Source organism: Dermacentor silvarum, chromosome 8 (genome assembly GCF_013339745.2).
Source record: "Dermacentor silvarum isolate Dsil-2018 chromosome 8, BIME_Dsil_1.4, whole genome shotgun sequence".
NCBI classification, from domain to species: domain Eukaryota; kingdom Metazoa; phylum Arthropoda; class Arachnida; order Ixodida; family Ixodidae; genus Dermacentor; species Dermacentor silvarum.
In genome coordinates, this window is record NC_051161.1 from 46,473,052 (window position 1) to 46,496,364 (window position 23,313).

The 23,313-nt window shown below is 48.0% G+C and overlaps 1 protein-coding gene across 2 annotated transcripts in view; it reads right to left on the reverse strand.

Moving 5' to 3' along the window:
* Nucleotides 1-23,313, reverse strand: part of LOC119461145 (uncharacterized) — a 494,611-nt gene that overhangs the window by 227,165 nt on the left and 244,133 nt on the right. For both annotated transcript variants that reach the window (XM_037722353.2, XM_049671791.1), the window contains one exon: nt 14,563-14,790. In XM_037722353.2, the coding sequence (XP_037578281.1) occupies nt 14,563-14,790 (228 nt within the window). The remainder of the gene's footprint in view (nt 1-14,562; nt 14,791-23,313) is intronic.

A 23,313-nucleotide genomic window follows, 5' to 3' on the forward strand; every position in this document is an offset into this window, starting at 1 on the left:
ATACCCAAGCACACAAAGTAAAATATAATAGAGTGTCTGATTGAGGCTCTGAGGAAGGCTGAAAGCGCTTTCGTAGCGTCTAAAAAGGTATTATTTTGCAACGGTATGCTGTAAAAAAGTGCTACGCCGTCCCGCGGCAAAAGGTGTCCCTTACAAGAATCCGGTATTCCTACAGGGATTCGCGTAAGCGGCCTTTAAAGGAATCCCGGGAATCCTACCGGGAATCCTATCGGGAATCCTGTATCACCCCGTGCACTTCGAAGCCAAGTAGAGGGAAGCGTATAAAGCCCCTCTGGATGTCTAGACTTTCACGGCGAATCCTGCAACGCGGTGCGGCCTGGGGACCGAGGATTCCGAGGCAGTGCACGCAACTGGCAACAGGAAACGAAGCTCCTGAAATGCGCAAGCGCGCAACCCCGACGTATAGTAACGCCCTAAAGCTGATGTATCGCCGACGTTGGGAGCCGTTAAATGCTCCGCGCGGCGTGAACTACGGGACCTTGGCGGTCGCCCGAAGTCGCCGAGATCGCGGCACACGCCCTTCTGCAAGGAAACCGGCCGGTCGCTGGGTCTCTCCCGAGTCGTTGAACACGGTATGCCCACACCGAAAGTGCGCGCCTCTCAAGTGGCCGCGAAACGAACCCTTAGAGCGTGAAGGTGTATGTGAACAGACACGCAATAATAATCATAAAAACAAGATATCGCTTAAATTCAGCGATGCCCCCCCCTGCCTTCCAGCTCTGATCTCAATTACTGCCACAGCGAGAGAAAGTAGCGGCAATTGAGGCGCCGCCGTGCAACATAAACATGCGGAGGTGCGACTTAGACAGCGACGCGGTTCGGAGACGACAGTGGAAGTGTTGACGCCTGTAGGCTCGAAGATACACGTGCAGAGCAGCCGCCAACGCTCTTTAGAGAAGAACGGAAGCATGTTAAAAGAATAATGCAAGGACGAAGACGCGCGGCGCCTTCGTTTATACGATTGCTCTAACGCGATGTTGCTTTCCTCACACCGCACCAAGCGCAACATTTTGCCAGACAAGGGAGAGCGCGGGGGCGGAACGAGATTGACTCCGCGAACCCACTCTAGCTGCAGCCGGGGAGCTCGGGTTACGAGTGTTCGTTTAAGCCTAACTCACCGCCGAGAAGATACGTAGTTCAGCGTCTTAACACATCTGCGCACGCGTCGGGGCGCTTCGGCGTTCGAGACACCATGCACTTGAAAGCGGTGGACCATCAAACTGGGTCAAGAGGGCCGAGGACAAATAACGAATAATGAGCATTACGCTTGAATAGGCATGCTGACTCAACGACAGCTACTGGCTTTAAGACGCCCCAATGCTTCTAGTATTAACGCGATGGCGTTAAGGGCCCCGTGTCGAAGAAATTCCGGCGTCGGTGTCGGCTTCGGCGTTAAGCCCGAAATGATCATGCCGAAACCCATCATGCCGATGCACCCCGACCCCACAGGCCCTGCGCGTGGCGCAAGGCGTTAGTGAACAAAAAATGAGTTTCTCAAAGTAAAATCCGTCAGAAAAATAGTAAAGTACGACTTAACCACAACATACAGGCGTGATAGCGTCGGGTTGTAATTTGAATATACGAGAAAAAAGCCTGATAAGCAGCCAGGGATCTTTGAATGCTATCGCGTTCCATTCTTAAAGGCGAAGCTTGAGCATCCTCCAATTATGATGGCGTTTGGCTGTACTTTGGTTCTAGGCAACATTGAGGGGAATGTTGAAAACCAAGCCTTTTAAATTTTGGACACGCGCGCGCCTCGGGGCAACAGCAAAAAATAATTAAAATAATAAAAAAAAGGTCCTAGGGCCTTCACATTTTGATACAAGACGGCTTAAATTGCTCTTGTAAAAAGTTCTTCCCGGCAATGCATTCGTGTTTAAAAGTGAAGCCGACTTTAAGGGGATCAGTGTAAGCTTGGTCTTTATAAGCTGGCTTTCCCACGTTGTGTGTTGCAGTGAAGCCTACTCATAAAGAAAAATGCGATGCGAACAGAGCCCGATAACGCTATCGCGTTCCACTCTTAAAGGCGAAGCTTAAGCATCCTCCAATTTTGAACTACATTTATGCACCGCTAAAGGACTGTTAAAGCTATTATTGCCAGTGGTACGACGCGCTCATCTAGCACCGTGTGTGCTTGTACTTGTTACTCGCGCATGTTGTGCGTGTGTGTGTGTGTGTGTGTGTGTGTGTGTGTGTGTGTGTGTGTGTGTGTGTGTGTGTGTGTGTGTGTGTGTGCGTGTGTGTGTGCGTGTGTGTGCCTGCCTGCGTGCGTGCGTGCGCGCGCGCGCGTGCAATGTGTAAGATTCAGCCATTTTCATGCATCAGTTTTGTCAACTGCAGTAGCACAGGCGTATGGCCCATCTTCAGCCCACCTTAAAGAATGTATCTCTCTCTGTTTCTCCCGAATCACCTCCAAGCGCTAGGCTACACCAGAGCGCTATCGGCTGATACGTAAGCACATTACGCAATCGTGTGTGTGCGTGCGTGTGTGTGTGAGAGAGAGAGGGGGGTGGTGCTGCTCTCTTTCCCACTTTTCAAACCATAGCGTGCACAGAAAGATGCACTTCATTTTTTGTTCAAATAGCTAAATACAGCACTAGCACTTTGCTTCCAAATCTAGTCTATACGCGACCACGAGTGCTCTCACAGAATTTTATCACTTATACCAACAGCATAGTGGAAGAGAAAAAAAACTATGAGAGAGAAAACGAGATTAGAAAACATACAGCACTACTCAGCGAATGGTGAACAGATTCGAGGAAAAGAAAAAAAGAAGACAAGAAAAAAACAGAAAGCAGGTCGAAAGGAACAAATGTACGCTGAGCAAGCAACAACAAGAAGCCGACTTGTTTGCAGAGTCCCCACGCTGTTGAATCTCAGCGGGCCCTCACCAACTTGCTGCGCTGTCGCGGGAATAAGTGCCCCACTCGCAAACGCACCATGATTCACGTAGACAAACTCTCCACGCTTCCTGAAACGAGGCTTCAACGCAATACAGGGCCGCGCTGTCCAAGCAGCTATAGACGCGGCACAGATGATATACGAGCCAGCAAACGTACTCTTTCTCTTCGTCTCTCGCTCTTTTCCATCTCTGCTTTTAACAACAACGCGACCGTATACGTATACGAAGCAGAAAAGTACGACGTCACCCCAGCGTGGGCCAGTCATTCGCCGACTAGACACAAGTAAAACGCGCGGCCTCGGTCATGTGTCTTTTCGTATCTGATGCGCTCGCTCGCGAAAGTTACCTTCGTTCGTTTCTTAAATATTTACTTGCTAGGGGAGCACACGGGAATGGCCCCCATCGTAGGCGGCAACAAATAACGCCAAGCTCGTAAGCTCGGTCACCTTTCGTCTTAAAACGGCGTGGAAGAACAAGACATTTGCCACGTCAGAAGTGCTCAGGGAGAAGGCGTCCGCCCAAGAGTGACATTTCTTGTGGCTCGTCTGTGCGTTTTCGCTGAATGGGTAACGCTTCTCCACATCTGTTCGTCCGTCTGTGTGTTCCGTACGGGCGAGAACTGCACTAGTACAAGATGTGTGCAGTTGTCACAAGCCCTGCAAGCACCAGTCGAAGATCGAAAAAGAAAAATGGCGCGCTTCCATCTATATCGTCATTCAGGGTGACGATTAAGGAACGGCGATCCACGTTTATCCCGTATTTCGCTGCAAACGATACGATCACGCACGTATTTCAGCAATGCCGTCGCGACAAGCGATCAATATTACAGCAGAGGACGCTTCATGGCGTCGTCACAATCGTTTCTTCGCCTATGCGCAGCGTCTTTCCTTTCTTTTTTTCTCGCGATTTTCATCTGAATCCATTCGCTCGCACCAAACTTATCCTTTGAACATCCTGCCTCTTCCCTGGCCTGCCACCTCCATCCTCAAGCGAACGCACTTTCCATCAGCGTGTGCTTGCACGCACCAAACCCTTTTAACACGTTTCCTACCGTATGCCACACTTCACCACTCGACTTCAAAGCATCGCGAAGAAAACGACCCTCTTTCTGTATCCGCGAAAGAAATATGGCAGAGCGTTACCGGTACAATGTGCCCTTGGCGTTAGAAGTGATCCAAACTTTGAGCTGCCTATAGCTTTAGGGTCAGAATAAATAAATAATAAAAAAAACGCGTAGGAAGCGAAGAAACGAGGGACCCGGAAAGGAAAAGTGGGATCTAGGAGCTGCCGTTTATGACGTGAACGGAAGGCGTTCGTCGATCGAGCTTTAAAACTCCCGTTTCTTCGACTCCTCCAAGGAACACACGTTCCCAGGCGCATACCAAAAGGCACATACATCGATCGGAGGTTAGAGAGCGAACTGCGCAGTCATTTTACGAGCACGTCTTCGACACCGTTCACCCGTGTCTTACCCGAAAACGCTTCGTCCCTTCTCTTCGTGTGTCGTTTTGCGAACAAAGGACGAAACGCATCGGTCCCGTGCGAAGAGCGGTGTTTTCTGAATTTTATATCCGTTCGGACACTCTGCGTGCCGGTGCAGAAACTCTGTAGCTAAGAATGTTCAGTGGGCGTTGCATCAGTATACGCGTGAGACGTTGCTGCTTCTTTCCTTTCTTTTTTTTCCTTTTATCTAAATATCGAAGGAAATACTGCTCTCAGAATTTGAGAGGGGCAAAGAAAATCTCGCTGCAAGCAGCCGTTTCATCCCTCTCCTTTATCCAGATATGTCGTAGGAAGGACACGTTACGATTCGGCTCGTCTTAACGAAATGTTCGGCAAGCAGCTCTTTTCAACGGTATCTGTAATTAAACCACATGTGGATACTATCTTTGTAAGTCCTTTAGCTCCCGAGCACAAGGTTCAGGGTTCGATTCCCGACTGTGGCGGCAGCATTCCCACGGAGGCAGAATGCGAGAGCGTTCGTGTACTGGGCGCGCGTTGAAGAACCCTGGCAGATAAAATTTAATCCAGAGCGGTTCACCATTGAATCTCTTGTAGCCCGCTGTGACACTTCGGTAGGTTAAATCAACCTATTATTTTTCCTTGTAAGTCTAAGTATATATTTTCTATTACGAGTATTCTGCATTGAATATTCAGCGTATTTCGCTCGGACAATTTTTTTTCTCCTCCTCTAAGTGGTTATTAACTTATTATACTACTGCCAGGGCAAAGGGTCTTTAGCTTTGTACTACTAATTTCGGATATCAGAAACCTACAAATATGTTTACCTTTGTAACATTTGGGTACTGTATTCAACAAATCTGTCTTTTGTACGCTTCTGCTATTATATGGCATTGTGTCGAGAAGTGTTGGTGTCAGGGTGGCATGAGCGAGTCAAGATACCTTAAAGCATTTCGAATGTCTTCTACGATAGTTTTACAATGCTATCGTAAATCAAAATGAAATTAAATGAAATCAATCAAAAAGTTACGTCCGTAAAAAAAAAAAAAGAAGAAAAGGTGTTTGCATGCGTGAGCGTCTGTGACGCGAGCTAGGCTTTAGACACCGACATCGTGCGGGCGTATAGACACAGGGGTTCCTCAATAATTATCGCCGCTTGAACCGCGTAGGGGGCACCGACACACATGCGTTAATAACCCTCCGGGTTTCCCACGCTTTCGCTACTCCGTAATCAATATTCCCCGTGCCGGGCTTGTTGGTCACGAGCACGGAGGCGAAATACAGGAAATCTTGAGAACGGTGACTATAACCTCCGTATTCGGAAATGCATCTTAAACTGAAGCCCACGTTGGACTTGATTAAATGAACGCACCGAAGTAAACGTAGTGAGCGTCCTGGGAACGTTCATGCCTGCAGGCGTCATCTAGTTCAAGTCAAGCATGAGCTTCAATTTACGATGCATCCCTGAATACGGGGCTAAGTCTCGACCGATATCTATCGATTAATCGAAACTTCCGACGATGCTCCCTCCTTCGAGTGCCATTGCAGCGAAAGAAAGCAAAAACCGGAGAACAAAAGCGCTTTGAAACGGACACATTCGATTTTTTTTTTTTCGCCTTTAAGAATACTAACATATAACCTAACTTATAGCTTAACACGCATAAACGCTCACCACGTTAATGTCGCAACATTTCTATTCTATTGATTACACGCGACATGCCATGGCTGAGTGGCAAAGGCGTCCTTCTGTTGAGCCCGAGGTCGCGCGTTCGTTTAGCGAAGGCATTCCGATGGAGGATTTGAATTTCTTTGCATTCCATTGCGGGATGCAAAGGCGCCTGTGCATCCCGATTTGCGTGCAAGTTAGCGAAACCACAGGTGGTAAAAATGAGCCCGGAGAGTTCCACAACGGTGTCGCTCAGACCTCTAGCGATGCATCGGAGAGCCCTTCTTTAATGAATGCTACGAAGGCGGTGGTTATGAAGGTCGAATGAAGGTGAAGGTGGAAGGCTATGTGAAGGTGAAGTGAAGGTGAGGTGAAGGTGGAATGCTACGAAGGTTCAATGAATGCTATGAAGATGGTCTGAAGGTACTATGGCCCACACGCCTAGCATGCTACACCATATGACGAAGCTGAGATATTCAATGACGCATTCATACATATGAGGTATACACGCATACGACATGCACAAGCACAGACAGTAGCGATCAGGTAGATGTGTCTGTTGAGCTAGTGTCTCTGAAAAAAGCTGAGAGTGACTTTGTTGGGCGCAAAGCGGGACCTCCCCACCGATGCTCCAATGTGCAAGCACGAATACATGCATGGTGCAACTCAAGGAAGTGCCACGAAAATTTAAAGCGGTTTTTGGCACGTGAAAGGGGCGCGATATAGCAATACGTTGAGACTTGTGAAGTATTGTTTCCGAACACGATTTTCTTTCAATTGGTGGGGAAAGATTGATTATCATTGGAGAAAATGGAGAGCAGCCTCCGCCGTCCCCTGCAGCGTTTCCCTTCCCCTAGTTCTCATTAAGTGACTCTAAAAGATAAACGCTTATACGTTCTACGCATTACGGATAACATATTACAAATGCAGACAAACAAATGCAACACGTTTATAGGGCATTCTGCTTACCTGTGTAAGCACACTCTATGTATAGGCCTCCTTTCATTCCCCTGCGGAGGGTGAGTCCCAGATGTGACAACAAGGCGCGCGGATCTCACTCACTCACTCACTCACTCACTCACTCACTCACTCACTCACTCACTCACTCACTCACTCACTCACTCACTCACTCACTCACTCACTCACTCACTCACTCACTCACTCACTCACTCACTCACTCACTCACTCACTCACTCAATCATCTCGCAGAATGCAGCGGTTTCTTCCAAGCTACGGCTCGAAAGAATGTGCGGTTCCCAAAGAAGCCCGTAGTGTCAATTTTAGGAGGCGGCTAGCATGGTCAGACAACCTAATAGTGGCTCGGCACTTGAAAGTTCCTGCGCGGCTCAGGTTTTCTTTATATACTAAGAAGGCATGCCCATCCGGGCCGAAAAAGAAAAGAAAAACAAGAAAAACAAAACGAACCGTAGCAATTACAGAGCCTGGCAGGGAACGCTCAAAAGCGCGATCGATACGCGTAGGATTTTAGCGGGGTTAAAGGCTGTTTCACGAGCTCTTCAGTGGGCTATATTGACTCTTAGCAAGGTATGAGCACGGCATGTTTGAGCGTGCGTGTTTGTACTTGTCTATGGCTGTGCAGAGAGCGCTTTATGTTGAGTAGAGCTGGTACACTTCCTGCCGAAAAACACACACACACACACACACTTGCTTCGCATACACGAGAAGCTACCGGAGTACTGCTGCGCGTATGCAGCTCAAGCCCGATAGTGGCGAGGAAAGAAAACGAGCTTAGGGAGTGGAGGCAAAACATCGGTCACTGAGCGAAAGAAGGGCCGAGAGTTGAAAAGAAAGATGTCTTAGAAGGCGCGGTGAAGGCTCCCTGTCTCGATGAAGTTTGATGGACTCGCGGTAACGTTTAACGTAGAAAGTCAGGCTGCGTATGATGGCGGGAGTGGACGATTACGGCCCTGAACAAAGGCAATACACACACAACGCAGACACAGGGAGGTTTTCTTTCTTTCTTTTTTTTATGCGTTAGCATTAGGAGTGCCAAAGTGAAAAAAAAAAAAAAAAGTGTATGTGAAGTGTGGAGAGCCGGTCACGCCCTTCTAAGCTTTCCCATGCCCTCTCTGTCTCTACCGCGTGACCGGCTTACCACATGGCACACACAAACGCTTTCTTCCACTTTGACACTCCTAATATAAAGGGCCCAATATAAAGTCCTCCAGCAGCGGTTGGCTGTCGAGGCGGGCAAGAGTATCAGCCAACGTCTGTCGATCTTCCCATTTATTGAGGTCAGTCACATACCAACACGAAGATACAGATTCATGCACGTGGCGCATGTTATAAGTCTGAGACTCAGTGGGTCGCGTCAGGTGCGCGTAACGAACCACCAACCATCCTGTTGCGAACGGTTAACCTATCTCCGGCAGGTTTTACGAGCAACAGGTTTACGCGCATGTATACGTGTGACGGATCGATCCTGCGGGTTAGTAAAGGGTCCGCGGTATATGTAATGATGGCGGCCATCGAAACGCATGCGTAAGCAGTTCTCAACGCTCCGAGCTGTGACGTCACAAAGTTGACCGAGAGCACACAGAATTTAATGACGACGGCGAGCAGAGGCCCGCATCTATTTCACGCTTTCGTCACGCCATGCTGCGCGATAGATACTTCGCCACACCTGTTCGACGTTGGATAAGGTTGTGAGCGTTATTCAGGCCTCGGTGAGTTGTATGGGTGGTGTCTTATAAGTGCGCTCAAGTGACGTTCAACCCGTTGACTCCTTCCTGGTCGGGGCAGTCACTGAGCGATCCGACTACGCGTGCAGCCGGCCCCGCGGTTGTCTCGAACTGCGCAGTCATGCAAATGAGGAGAAAAAAAAAACCCGCGTTTATTGTCCGCAGAGCGCGGAGTTTCTTTGTCTACATGCAAATGAAGCGTTGAAGGAAACCCGTCCGTTTTAGAATAGGAGGAGGATGAGGGGGGGGGGGGGGTGAGCTTGCGCTGTTGCCGAGTTTCGAGGCCGGGCGCCGATGCGTGCAGAAAGAATTGGGATATGCACACACACGTATACAGAGACCAATGCTCGCGCGCGCTCGCCACGCATCGATGCGTCTTCGGGATTACGCTTTACGGGCTGCTGCAGGGCGGCCGAAAGCTGGCTCGGTAACACAATACGATGTAATCTCACTCGCGATCGGCGCGGCTCATTTTCGAACTATCAATCACGCTTTCGAGTTACCTCTAACAAAACAAAGGTCCAGCGAGAGAAAGGGCCAGCGCTACGTGCACTGCGGTTCGCCGTCCACTTTAAGCGCGTACATACGCGAGTAGACGGATGCGTGCGCAAAGCTTTCTCGCACTGTAAGGCCAGAGTTATCGTAAAAAAAAAAAAAATCGCTTTCTAACACGCTTGATTGCGAACGCCGTTGCGAAACAAACTGATGCGGAATGGTTTGCTTCAGATTCTTACCCCCGTATTCAGAAACGCAACTTCGCTTCAACTCCATGCTTGACTTGAGTTAAGTGACGCCTATTGTGAACGTGCCGAAGCAAACGCAGTGAGTGTCCATGGCATGTTCACGCCAGGCGTCCTTTAAATCAAGTCAAGCATGGGCTTCAAGCTAAGTTGCATTTCTGAATACGGCGGTTAAGAACTGTAACAACGTGCGACATGACACGTCACGCTAATCTACTATCTTGTCCCGTGTCTCGCGCTCTAAAGTTGTCTACGCGATCATGCCGGAATGGAGTCGTTGGCTAGAAAGGATTGTGTATTCGTCACGAAATCTGTGGCGCGGCTTTTTTCACAAAGTTAGGGAGGCGGGGGGGAGGAGGAAATGAGCGACGCCCAGGGCAACAAGTGCAAGTTTTCAGGATAATAGGATATGCTCCCTGTTTTCGAACACGTGTGAAAGAAGGCAGTGCTAACCCGCCACGGTGGCTTAGCGCCTATGGTGCTGCGCTGCTAAGCACTAGGTCGCGGGATCGAATCCCGGCCGCGGCGGCCGCCTTTCGATGGGGGCGAAATGCAAAAAAAAAAGAAAGAAAGAAAGAGAGAGAAAAAAAAAAAACACCCGTGTCCCGCACATTAGTGGCACGTCCCGCACTACGGCGTGCCTCATAATCAAATCGTGGTTTTGGCACGTAAAACATCACGCTTTTATATTTGTTACTTGCACATTATCTCCTCAAGGATACATTTCGGAGCGCCAATACAGGCTGTACCTCTCTCTCCACGGCGATGGGAGAAATGCACTACATTGTTTTCCGCTCGAGGCAGAAACCGAATACAGGATGCGCATGCGCTACTGCAGCAGCACGCGCATCCTGTATTTGCTAACTAACCGTATACGAAGTACATATATGGATCCTGTGCTGACGGTCGCTGGGTGTATACGATAGTGGCGAAACGCAACTAATTGAGTTTGTTAAAGCGCAATGGATGAAACTCTGAAGGAAAGACAAGGAACCTCAAAGAAGCTCGACGTAATGATAACGCATTTCTCTCGCATTTACCGCTAAATCGCCACTGCTTTTTTATTTTTTTTATTTTTGAAAAACCGCACAGAATTTTTAAAAATAGCCTGTGGCAGATAGCGTAATTCTAGCTCTTGAGTTGGATTATTCAAGGAGGCGCAGATATTACTTGCACGAGCAATTGAAACCCGTAATCAACTGACTAACACGAGTTCACTAATTAACTTCTTAAATCATTAGTTGACGGCACATATTGGAATGTACGATTCGTAACCGGTGAAGTCCGCCAGGCATATCAACTCGGAACAATGATTTGACGATTGCGTACGGGTGTCGTGGTATACGTGCGCCGTCAAAGTCGCGGTAAAGATGCACCGTTGATCCACTTACTCATGGATTGAAGCACAAAAGTAACTGGAACGCCCATGTAATTCATCGCACACTTTGAGAACGAAAATCACGAAACTGGTGTCATCCTCAAAAAATTCGCTCTAAGTGGATACGCCTTGGGAACTCACCGGCTGCAATTCGTAAATTGCAACACGCGTCATAAGGTCAAAAGTTAACTAGATAATTTTTATCAGCCAAATATGTACTTCGATTTCTCGTGCAAGTAATTTCCGCCTTTTTTTAGTAATCCAGCTCATCGAATAAAAATATGTTGTCTGCCACAGGCGATTTTTTAAAAAGAGTGTATGATATATATATACGCCACTTTATAGCGAAAACCCTCTCTTTCTCGTATCATTCAAGGTTCAATATTCGTTCTCAGTTTACTTTTATGCATCGCCCCCTCGTAAAATCTATGTTTACTGCGCAAACGCCTCGGGCGGACGAGCAAAGTCTGCGAGTACCTCAAAAACAAGCTTCGCGCACTTCTCTTTGCGCCAGTTTATTCTTCCTTCACTGTAGGCGACGGCGTTAGCATTTTTTCCCTTTATTTATTTATTTTTTAGTTTGGTGGCGCCTCGCTTCCTCAATATAGCCAGTCGCCGGTCTTCATTTGATGACCCCAATGTCGCCGATCGATGAGCCACGAAATTGGCGCCGTCGACGTCATCATAGACCTTGAAGCGAGAATTGGCGGAAATACGTCTTTTTCAACAGAAAGAGAAAATAAATATAGAAAAAAAAAACATAAAAAGAACCAAAAGCTAGGTTATAACGGCGCCAGAGTAGGCACAGTGTTTTTTCTAGACGGGTGAATTAAGAGCGGGAGCTCTATTGACAATAACGGCGCCAAACTGCTTCAGGGACAGAGATTCGGCAAAATGCGCTCTAAATTGAACGGTTTTTCTTGTTCGCTGTGTTTCACGGCTATACGAGCGAAGCGACGCAGGAAAGTCCTTGTTCCGGCAATATTCGCTGCATTATGCTTTTGGTCGTAACTACTTCAAAGGGTTTGCTGAGAAAAAAAAATAGTTTGGGCTGTGTTAGTAAATTACCCTTCAACAATAGCAAAAAAAGTCAATCTTGTTGTATGAAAGAAGTTCGTAAGTGAGAAAATACGCGGAAATAATACGCAACACGGGTGGCCCTCAACTTTCCGCACCTGCACGTGCGACGTCACAGATCGCCATGACGTCACAGATTTTGATGCGATGTCCTCGGGACTATTTACCCTTTTTATAGTTAAGAAATGCACTACATTGTTTTCCAATAGAGTCAGAATGCGAACTTAGCAAGTTTCAAAAGGACTTTATCTGAGAGTCCACTATTTATAGTAACTAAACCTGAGACGGTCGAGCAAGAACACGCGGTATAACAAAGGACACGCCACTCGTCTGGGGGCAAGAAGGAACGTTGTGTACAACCGACGCTGACAACAAACGCCGTAAATTGTAAAGAATGCGGAAAAGAAACTCTTGCAAGCTTGCTTCAGCGCGCTGTTTTGCCCTAGGGATAAAAGAACGTAGCCACAACACACCGCCATTTTTAGGTTTCGCTATAGAGGGACTCCGAGTATACTATATATAGGCAGAGCTACTATAGTGCACATAACGCGACGCGACAATCTCGCGCGAAGGACGACGTGTCGCAACGCAATGTATAGAAGCATTGCGCGAATCTCCGGCGTTAAATAAAAATTACCTTCGGGTAATCAAGGACTCTAAAAGCCGGTAATTACGGCAAATTTGCCGTCTCTCGTGTTCGTGTGCTGAGGCGTGCGCGTCTCGAGCAAGATGCGAGTCGCGACGCTGAAATTGCTTTCTTGCTTAGATAAACACACCGACCCCTCTTATAGACCCCAATTTTTTTTCTCTGCTTACTTTAGTAAATGAGGCTAACGTGTTCACGCATGGCCGCGTTTGAAATTACGGTCGTCTGCGGTCGGTTCAAGCCTTGCTGCTCGTTGTATATTGAGGCACTCTTGCCGTGATATTTAAGCATGCTGCCTCGCGACAATGACAAAGCCGTCACTGCGCTTGACGGCTCATTATTGTGATTATATATATATATATATATATATATATATATATATATCGCTGACCGATGTAGCTGACAGTTCAAGCTAAAGCGCCAGTTCATCGTCTTTGTCGGGTCAACCACTGTCGTCTTATAAGAGACGTAACACCATATGTATAAACGTAATGCGCGAATGTAACATTATACATTCAAGAAGCAGACGAGAGTCTAGTTCTCCCGCAGTTGAGAGACGAATTTCACGTATACGGGCTTTGCGAACTTCGTATCGAACTTCGCTCGACCTTTGGAAAAATGCAATGTCGTTCAGCGGTCCGCGACAAAGACGAAGGTGCTGCAACTTGCTCAGCGGCGCGGAGCAACAAGTGTTGAAAGTTCCGCATTCTGAAAGCTAGTGGCTCGAACGTTTTGTCATAGTGTGTCCACAAGCCGCTGGAACGATTCGAAGGGCTCGGCGCACTGTGAACGGGAGGGAGATTTAAAAAAAAAAGAAAAAAAAAAAAGAAAACGTTGAAAGCCGATTCAACCTCCGGTTGAAGTAGATAACAGACAATGTCTGCCTGGGCGACTTGGGAGGGGGTGAGAATGGAGCGTATATCACTGCGCACGGCACTCTACCGCGTCACCCCTTACGTCAGGAGAGTCGGCGGAGCGTCGGACCTGCTGAAATTTTTTTTTTTTTTTTTTTTTTTTTTTTTTAGTGCACGGCTTTTGGGATCGGCCCGCGAAAAAGGCTAGAAACAAACGTACCCGACAAGCAAAAGTGAGGGCAACTGGCAAACAAAGACACAGTCCTTACAAAAAAAAAAAAAAACAAAAAAAAAACACGCTTTTCGATTATTATTTGTTTTTCTAATATATTACGTATTTTATATGCTGTATATATTAACAGATGTACTTGCATGTCTGTAGCTGATTTGTATTAGTATACTGTCCTGAACCAATGCAATGTTTACTATTTTTAAACTCGTTTTATGTTAATTGTTGGAACCGTTGTTTATATCTTATACGCTCTACACGAGGTCCTATTACAGTCTAATTGACCTCGGGATCTCCTCCTGCATAACATTTCTTTGTGCTGTATATTTCCTAATCATAATAAAACCTCATTAAAAAACAATCAAACAAAAAGAAATTAAAAGAAAACAATTGCGGTGGTTGAACGCGGTTAAACCAAGTTTGTCAAGCGATAGCACGGTTTTGCTTGCTTTGGGAAAAGACACAGACGCTGGTCGGCGCCGTCAGCAACTACCGCATCTACAATTGCACCCCAAGACAACACACAGACGCTGCTCGGCGCGCCAGCAGCAGCGAGCGAATTGACCTTCGTGCTGCGTCTAGCTTCAAAGCGGACTAAGCGTCGAAAGCACAGCTCATACGGAGTTACTAGCACTCGGCGCACTTTGTACACATCGCCGAAGATGAGGCCCGGCGCGACCGCGCACTTTGTCCACATCGCAGATCCCTTTCAAGATATGGGCGCCCACGCGGCGTACGCAGCAGTCGCCGGTAGTGGCAGGCTAAGTCGCAGTTTGACCTTGGCTGAGCTTGAAGGTCAGATTTACGGAACCAGGCGTTTTCTGGGTTTGCACCTGTAGTATAGTAGAGCTATCGCTCTCAAAGAAAGAGAGAAGGAAACACTCACATCTGCTTGTGACAGACGACGCAGAGCCACTGGTCCGAACCCTCGGGCACGCCGACCTCGTGCAGGCGACAGTCGCGGCACACCTTCTTGCGGCAGGAGGGGCACGGTGCACCCCGGTTCAGGATGCGCCCCAGCGCGGACAGGCATCGGGCGCAGCTGCGCGCCGGGTCCAGGCCCGGACGCAGGGCGCCACGCTTGCGCAAGCGCTGCAGCTCGGCCTTCAGGTGCCTACGAACGACAGAGAGAGAAATGGATATTGAATACTTGGATACGACTTGTCCTGCGATTACGGTGAAATATCAGAAACATTTAGATTGACCCTACATGGCGTATTACCTCATGTTTGAATACCTAAAGATCGGATAGAAGCAGCGCTGGTAAAGACATCTTGTGACACTTGAATTATTCAACCGCAACTTGTTGGAAGCGGTTTTGTACTCCGTGAGTGTTTCCGTCGAAGAAAAATGAGCGGAGGAGCTTATGCGTGACTGCGCTTACATTCGGAGCAACGAGTTGGCGCCACCAGTAGCGCGGGTGTTTGTATACGCTTTCGTCTCCGGCATTACGGTATTTCGTAAGCGGCAATGCCTTATGGACAGGATAAAGCTACGATAAAGCGCGATTCATCACATTTTCAGCTCGAAACCGATTTATCTCAATACTGCATTGATTCCGGATGGAAATATAAATCCTAAGTTCTTAACGACTTTTCAGTTTTCAGTTTTCAGGCCCAAGATGTAAAACGCGCGGCCAGTTCCGATGTTAAATGAATGAATTACGACGTCACGCGCAAGTGCTTATATAATGTACGCACGTCCGCATATAATAAACTACATAGTTTGTCTGTACAAAACCAAGGCAGCGGAGCGTATAATGGCTTCGACTAAGACGTGACTAACGGAGACACTATATATACGTGTTTTCCGCAAACCGAGCGTGCAACGTATCACGTGGTCGTCAACGCCGCCACGTTTCACGACCACGCCCTATAGTCTCATATTTTAGCGTTCACGTATCAGACTTCGGTTCTCTGATTCCCCGAGAAATTTCGAAATTGCAGTTTTCCCCGACAACCATCTATAAAAAAATAGGGCCCACTCAAGAAAGAAAAAAAAAATGTCTAACAAAATTCACAACACGGCGTACATAAGAAATGTGGCGATAAATGCCAACAAAACCCTTCAATTAACTCAATTTTATAGTTGGATGATACCTAACAAAGAAACACGTACGCGCGAACCCACAAGAAAAGTCACATTTCTTTAGTTACAATTATATGAAGCACACGGACAACGAAATCAGGGGTATGACGTAATACCGTCTGGTCGGGGAAGATCACTGTCAATAAAACACACGGCGCCGACCAAGGTAAAATATATTCAAATAAAAGACGTCTCGCCTCCCGCAAATTGGGAGCCTTGTTCGCAATGACAGCAAACGGTGAAGTACACTCATTTAAGCACGTGTTATCTCGAGCAGCAGGCATAGGGGAAGACTGCCAGCATATTCCTGCTAAGCGTGCGCGCATTAGTTTGAATTATCAAAGATTCCAAGTGCAGGCGCCGGATCAGTTTTCTTTCGGTGGCAATGATGCACGCGACATCACAAACTGATCCGATTTCCCGGAAAGGCACACGAAATAGGTTTACAAACACATTTACACGATACGGGAAAGTGGGGTCAACTTGCTGAGAAAAAAAATAATAAATCACCGACGATTACGATACTCCCTAATGCGAAATTTGAGCGCAGCTAAGTGTTTTCATTTCGCGATACATTGGCAGGCGCGGACATTCAGTCTCGTGCGGTACGATGGCAAACGGAGCGAAGTGTGGCGCGACTGCCTCGCTAATACGGAGATCGGGAGAGCCAGCGCGCGTGTGTGACGCGTGGGCGCGATTCACAGACACCGCCGCAGACAGACTTCCCAGACGACGCGCGCTTATACCCTGGCGCCATCTCGTGGGCATCGTCGCCGCACTACGCTTTCTCACGCTTTCGCCATACCCTCCTCCTCCGCTTTCCTCCTAGCCTATTTCATCCCCCGCTGCGCTCGTTCGCTCAGTTACGCCGACGCCGACGCTCGCCGAAGGAACGGGCGCCTAAAGGCTCATTCACACCGGCGACTGGCAGTGGTCGCGCGACCAAGTTGGTCGCAAAGCGACCAGTCGCAAATGGTCGCTTTTCTCGAAAAGCGACCATTTTGGGCCAATCGCTCACTGCTCGATTTTTCAGTCGCGCGACCGTGGTCGCAAAGCTGCTCAACCAATCAGCGCCGCGCCGAAAGTGATGTGTGTCGTCGACCACGCCAAATGCAATGTCCGCGTCACGATATGCAGGCTACAGGCCGGTAATTGGTGTCTTGTCTTGTGATTCTGGGACGCAGCAGTTGCTAGCAACGTGTCGAATGTACGCGGTCGCATTCGCTGGAAGCTAAACAGCAGGAAAAGAAAGCACAACACAAACCCTTTTTCCAGGTGCCGTTCGTTGGATGAGCACGCCACCCAAAGGTGAACAGCGGGTGAACAGCTTTGCTTTAATATTATGCACCGAATAACACACAAAGTTCGGGCAGGAGGCGGCTTGCGTGGGTGGTCACTTCACGCGAGAGGAGGCACGGGCGCACGCACGAGCGTCGCGTTTTCTTCGGAGGCTTCCGCGCTGCCACAGCTGACACCCCGGCGGAGCACATCAGCACAGGGACGACGTCTTCCTGTTCGCTCGAATCAAAATCCATGGCTGTTGCCGGAACGCGAAACAAATTTGCACAGTGCCAGCGAAGTGCGCGCTAACTGCGTAGATCCCTAGAATTCTCGCTGAAGAACGAGAATGTCCGGGATTGCGACTTGCAGTCGCGCTCAGCCGGGCTTGCCGGTGTGAACATCAGTCGCCTTCGGTCGCTTTTTGTTCGCGAGTCGCAAATGGTCGCGCGACCTCCTTAAGTCACCGGTGTGAATGAGCCTTAAGAGTTACGCTCTAAAACACTGTCTTTAAAAAGAAACAACCCACAACGCTATACATACTCGTGGATATGTACTAATTTTTCCTTTGAGGTCACCTGTCGTATATAATGTCAGCTAAGTACAGGAAAACGAGGGCGACGATTGAACGCGACAGGAGAGCCCCCTCGTCGTGAAAGCAGCGCGCGCCCACTTATAACACAGCCGTTGTGAGCCTTCTCGCGACGCCGAGCACTCGGCACTGCAACGAAGAATCCGCTGGAGCGAGGTGTCGGCGATCGATAGGAAAAACCACTCGCCGACAACGCTTCCGCACGACGCGCTCCTTCTAACGCCAAGGGACGATGCTGACGCCACCAACAACGACACCGCACAAACCGCGCAACAAGACTGCAATTTTGCCCCTCTGAAAACGGCGCAGTAAAAACGAAGAAGAGAATGAAAGCATGCTGGCAATCAGTTTACTTAGAAGGAAATTAAATGTATAATTATATGAACGAGCGTTAAATTTGTAATAGCATCCTTATTGTTAATTAAGGAAAAGGGTAGTGAAAGGAGAAACGTTGACAGTCACTTAAGTATCCTTGCGTGTTTTGAATGCGAAGGCATTATGACTTCTATAATCAATTGGTTACGTCCACGATACTTCACAGCTCTACCTTAAGCCACCTTAATTCACCTTGCTCTAATTTGTACCAACCTCAATCCACCATAGTCCACCTTAATTAGTCCACTTCACTCCACCTCAAGTCACCTTACTCTAACTTGTTCTAACTTTATTTCTGTATTACTACCGACGTCATTGATGATGATTTTTGGTACCACTCGTATACAACGCCGGCTTTTTTGCCTCATGGTACATATAATGCTATCGCATTAATAAAAGCCATTTTGCCGCAAGCCGAAGCCGAACTCGGAACTTTCGCACGACGCGTGCGATGCTCCAGCAAATGAGTTGCGACAGGAGCTGTATAGTTCATTTACCAGTGGCTCCAGCTCACAACATCGATTTAACTAATTGATCCGCCGCACTCGACTGCGATATTGCCTTTCTTTGGCAGCAATTTCATGGGTCTACTATAACTAGGGTTATCTTATCGGCGTATTACGTGACGTTAGTTGCACCAACTACACTAAGAACGTCCGCTTAATCATGGCTACAAATTCATCTACTCGCGTTCGTTTCGCTCGTGCCATTTTATTACACTTTACCGTTTTACCAATCATTTTCAATTTGCATTACGCGTTACGCGGGTCTCAGGTTCCTTTCGGCTCCGGCCCTTTGTTATCGTAGATATTATGGCTTTAGTACAGGCTGAAAGCGCTGGTTAAACAGTTTTCTTTTCTAATGATATCGGTGAGCCACCATTATTGACGCTTCTCAAATGAGTCGTCTCCCCTTCCCCCGTTTTTTTCTTTTTTTTTCATCTGCTAATTTCACTGTCATCATACGGTTCTCTTTAACTGCTAGGAGTTCATGAATTGTAGGGTGAAGTGAACGTGCTTTTATGTTTAATTAAGTGAGAGCCGGCCTTAAGAGAAAACTGCCCACTAGAGACGGTTGAATTTTACGTTTTCTTTAACATTCAACCAACTTTATCTAATTCGGTTGAGTGGATACCGAGATACACGATTTATCCGTTCCCATGTATGCAGATAGGAGGTGCCTGAGGTAAACCTTCCTTTATAGGAAAAACGAGAGCGCATCGCACGACGAGATACGACGAAGATGACACATGCAAGCGGTCTGACAACTGAGTTTTTATTCACACACGAATATATATATATATATATATATATATATATATATATATATAAATTATGCATGTTAAGACGAGTTAAAAAGAAATAAACATCAAAGGCACTTGTCAAACAATAATAAATTAATGTAGTTGAATCCACTCTCGCGAAGTGACAAGGATGGCTGGCGAACGCATAGAGCAGCATTATTGGTGACATGATACACCTCTTGAGATGTTTCGCGTGGTCTGGTGAAGATGTCGGAACAAAATGACTGTTTTCGAACGAGGGCTGGCACTGACACGATTGGCAATGTGGGGCAAGATGAGAGAACGTACGGCACCGTTAAATTAATCTCCGTGTCTCGTCGTTTCAGCGTTCTAGTCCTCTTTACCAATTATGAAATAGCAACTAGCCCAACTATCCATACTATTGTAAAGCTTCCTCCTCTTCACCAATTAACGGGACAGCGACCGTGGCAGAATACACAGCGCAATTAAGCGCCTTTCATGCAACAGCGAAGGCGCGACGCTTGAAACCGACGCTTGAGACGGACGACTTTGAAACAGACGGCATTAAAACAGACGCTTGAAGCAGACGACATTGAAAGAGAGAACGTCGCAAAGAGCGCACGCGACCATCGATTCCGCCACAGCAACGATCCAACATAAAAGCTCTAATGAACTTCATTTCGATGAGATAATTGTAGAAATAAGACTAGATGAGAAACAACTCAAGAAAGTGCGTGTCCATTATTCAGCCCCGAGCAATTAACGAATGCGTGGTACAGAGCGTTGTGTAGTTCTGCTCCACGAGCGCTACGATATTGGGAAAGCAGCGACGTTAATGCGAAAAAAAAAGAAGCTCCTCGCGCGTGCTTGCTCCATAAAGCGCGCAGTTTTGAAACACCACATGGGCTCCGCACAAGTATAGTTCTGTTTGGTGAAACGCACCAACGGTTTACACGGGTAGCCGAACAAGCGGAAAGAAGTGTTGCGTTTAATTTACCGGTTACACAACAGCCGTACCCTGCACTAAATGACCCAACAGTTAGCTGTGATGATAGGGCGCAGCGAGACGCATAGCTGGAATTAATACGCAGAAGAAAGCTCGAAGTCGCCGTACCAACCACGCGCTTCTTCATAAATCGTCAACGACAGCAGTAAATTGAAAAAGAAAAAAGAAAACTACGCGCCACTTTCTGTTACGCTCAAAGCAGTGAATGTTCTCGTTTTCGCTGAAACACAGGCCTGAGTAAGATACTTTAGCTTGTTGCGTGTCGAGACGTGTTTGTGTATGTTATGTATCTGTGAGCTGTCCCGTGCCGGATCATTTTTTTTTCTTCCTGCCCATCTGGAGAAGTATGCTTCACATGCCACCAGGAAAAGCCTCTCCATGTTTCATAAAAGCAGTCCTCTCTCTCCCTTCCCGTCTGCATAGTTGTAAACAAAAAAGAAAATGGCTGAGGCTTAGCTCAGCTAACCCTGGATATGCAATGCGAAAGCTTGGTTTAGTCTGGTTAAGTCTTGGTTTCACTTGGTTAACATTTGATTAGCTTAACCAACATTGCGGTCCCCCTTTCGGCGTTTTGCGAGCAGAACGGCTCACTCTTGCTCCGTCTCCGACGCTCGCTTCGCGCGCTTGGCATTCCGGACATTCTCCAGTGAAGCAGTTCGCCGGGCGATATCCGCGGGGCGGTCATACGCCGCTTGCCGACGACGGCTCAAATCCTCCCGCTCCCGCGCAACGCTCACAGGAGGCGGCCCGGCCTGGCCAAGCTCGCACTGACCAACACCACCTGCACTGACTTAGGCTAGCGCGGTACTCCTCTTAAGGCCGCCCCACATTCAGCGTTTTACGTGCGTTTTCTGGCGTTTCGTCACCCGGCGTAGCGCAGCGTCGACGCTTAGGGAGGCGCCAAGGCGAAACGCCGTGCTCGACACACCACATCTCGCCGCCGCTAAAGCCTTGAAAGAACGCTATAGCAGCGCAGAGGTATAGCCTACTTCGTAGACGCTGCGGGCCCAGTGGGAGGGATTTCCACAGTAGCAGTCATCCACCAAAATCAGGTAGTTGACGGTCTATCATTAAGATGCTCGGGTGCATCGATTGTATTAGAAGAAACCGCGATCGCCCTCGCGGCAACGCACTCTTCTACGGACTATATACTTTACCGACTCTAAGGTAGCATATGGGAACTACATGAGAGAACGAATTTCACATCTAGCTCACGCCATCCTATGGCAGGCACGAACACGAGCCACGAGAAAGCAGTTAATCTGCGTACCACGTCACCAGGGGGGTAACGAGTTGGCACAGAACTCGGCCCGAGCCTTCCTTCCCCGGGCTCTGTCTACCGACCCCTCAGACCGCGGCATTCAGTTACGAACACCGATTACAACATACTGCAACTATATCGCCTGCGCAGACTAACTCTACCTCATCCCGCTAAGGGACTTCGTAAAGCAGAAGAGACTCGTCTGCGCAGGCTCCAAACTATGTCATACGGCAGCCCGGCCGTGCTGGCCAACATTTTAATACTACATGTAAATTATGTGGCGGCCGGGCTGACCTGTACCACAAGGTTTGGACCTGCCAAGATAACATCAGCATAGAGCAAATTACGCAGCCGCCGTGCGAGGCGGCTTTGTCCAGCCCGACTCTAGAGGACCAGCGGAGCCTCGTGGAGCGGGCGCGGGTGGCAGCCTTGTTCAACGGAGTCCCGGAATAGGGACCCGCCCGACCATCTCCAGCAATGACTAATACAACATATAATTTTCAATAAATGTTTTTATTCATTCATTCATTCATTCGCCGCCGTCACCGACGACGCCGAGAGACGCAACGGCAAGAGACGCCGGTAAAAGCGCCGAATGTGTGTGTGTCTGCATGGCGGGGAGGGGGGAATGAGTTCGGTAATGAGTTCGCTCAGCTCATTAAAGAATGCGTTTCGGTACCAAACGTGTACTATCGGCGAAGAGTGGCTGCGAACAAATATTGACCCTTTTCGCGGCGATCCGTGGGCGCTGCCATGTTTGATCACGTGGTGACGCATCCATAGCTTGCCTCAACTGCCTCCGTTGCCTCCTTGTTTACAATGGAAGTGTATGACGCTGGTGCGGCGTATAAAACCTCTGTTTTCGGAGATATCGTAGACGGTGACTAGGTGGACGACACGAAGCTTTGATCACAGCTTCAGAGAACATGCAAAAGCGCTTTTGGCGCTGATTAAGCTACGTCCAAACGGCGCAAGCAGCGTATAAGGTACTTGTTCTAAAAGCGGGGCTAAATATGTATTCCAAGCTATCCAAACATTCCGCTCATGAATTCAGCCAGGATTAGTGTGTTTTGATCTTTGTTCTTTAATCGGCAAACATTTTGAAGCAGTGGCTTGTCAGTTTCTGACTCAGTGAAGTTTCTCGGTGCAGCCACTATCTGATTATTTTCTGCCTAATCGTTCGCGGGTGTGCTCAGTTCCGATAGGTTTGTTCTTGCTGCGCACAAGGCTTGAAACGTAGCTGTTTTGTACATTGTAATACCTTGTAGCAAATATATATTACAGCTAGTAACTCACTTACTCTTGTGGACCGCCGCGAAACATTCAGCTTCGACCATTCATGCGCCATAAGTGTAGTCCGTCATTTATTGTGCGTATATAGTGCGCATATATTCAAGTGTGCGCCCATTCACTTATTCTTGATACGTCGGCGATAGAGTAGGCGTAAGTTTTCCTGCCATTTGGGACAGATGTGTATAGATAACATGCGCGAAACTTATTATGCCAGGAAGCGGCGCTATTCTCTTTGTCATTGTTTAACGAGTGGTACTCACTCTTGCCGACGTTCTGGGGATGAAGCCCTTTTTTTTTTTTGAAGGTTAGATATACAAGGCTGGGGGATGAGCAAACTTCCATATCCTCGAGGAAAGCCGTACATCACGAAGTGCCGGTAACACGTCTACGGTAACACATTATATGTCTTTTCGCGGCCGTGAAAAGACGTATAATCAAGAATCGAAGCAAAACCACGGGCGACAGCTTCGAGCAAAACGT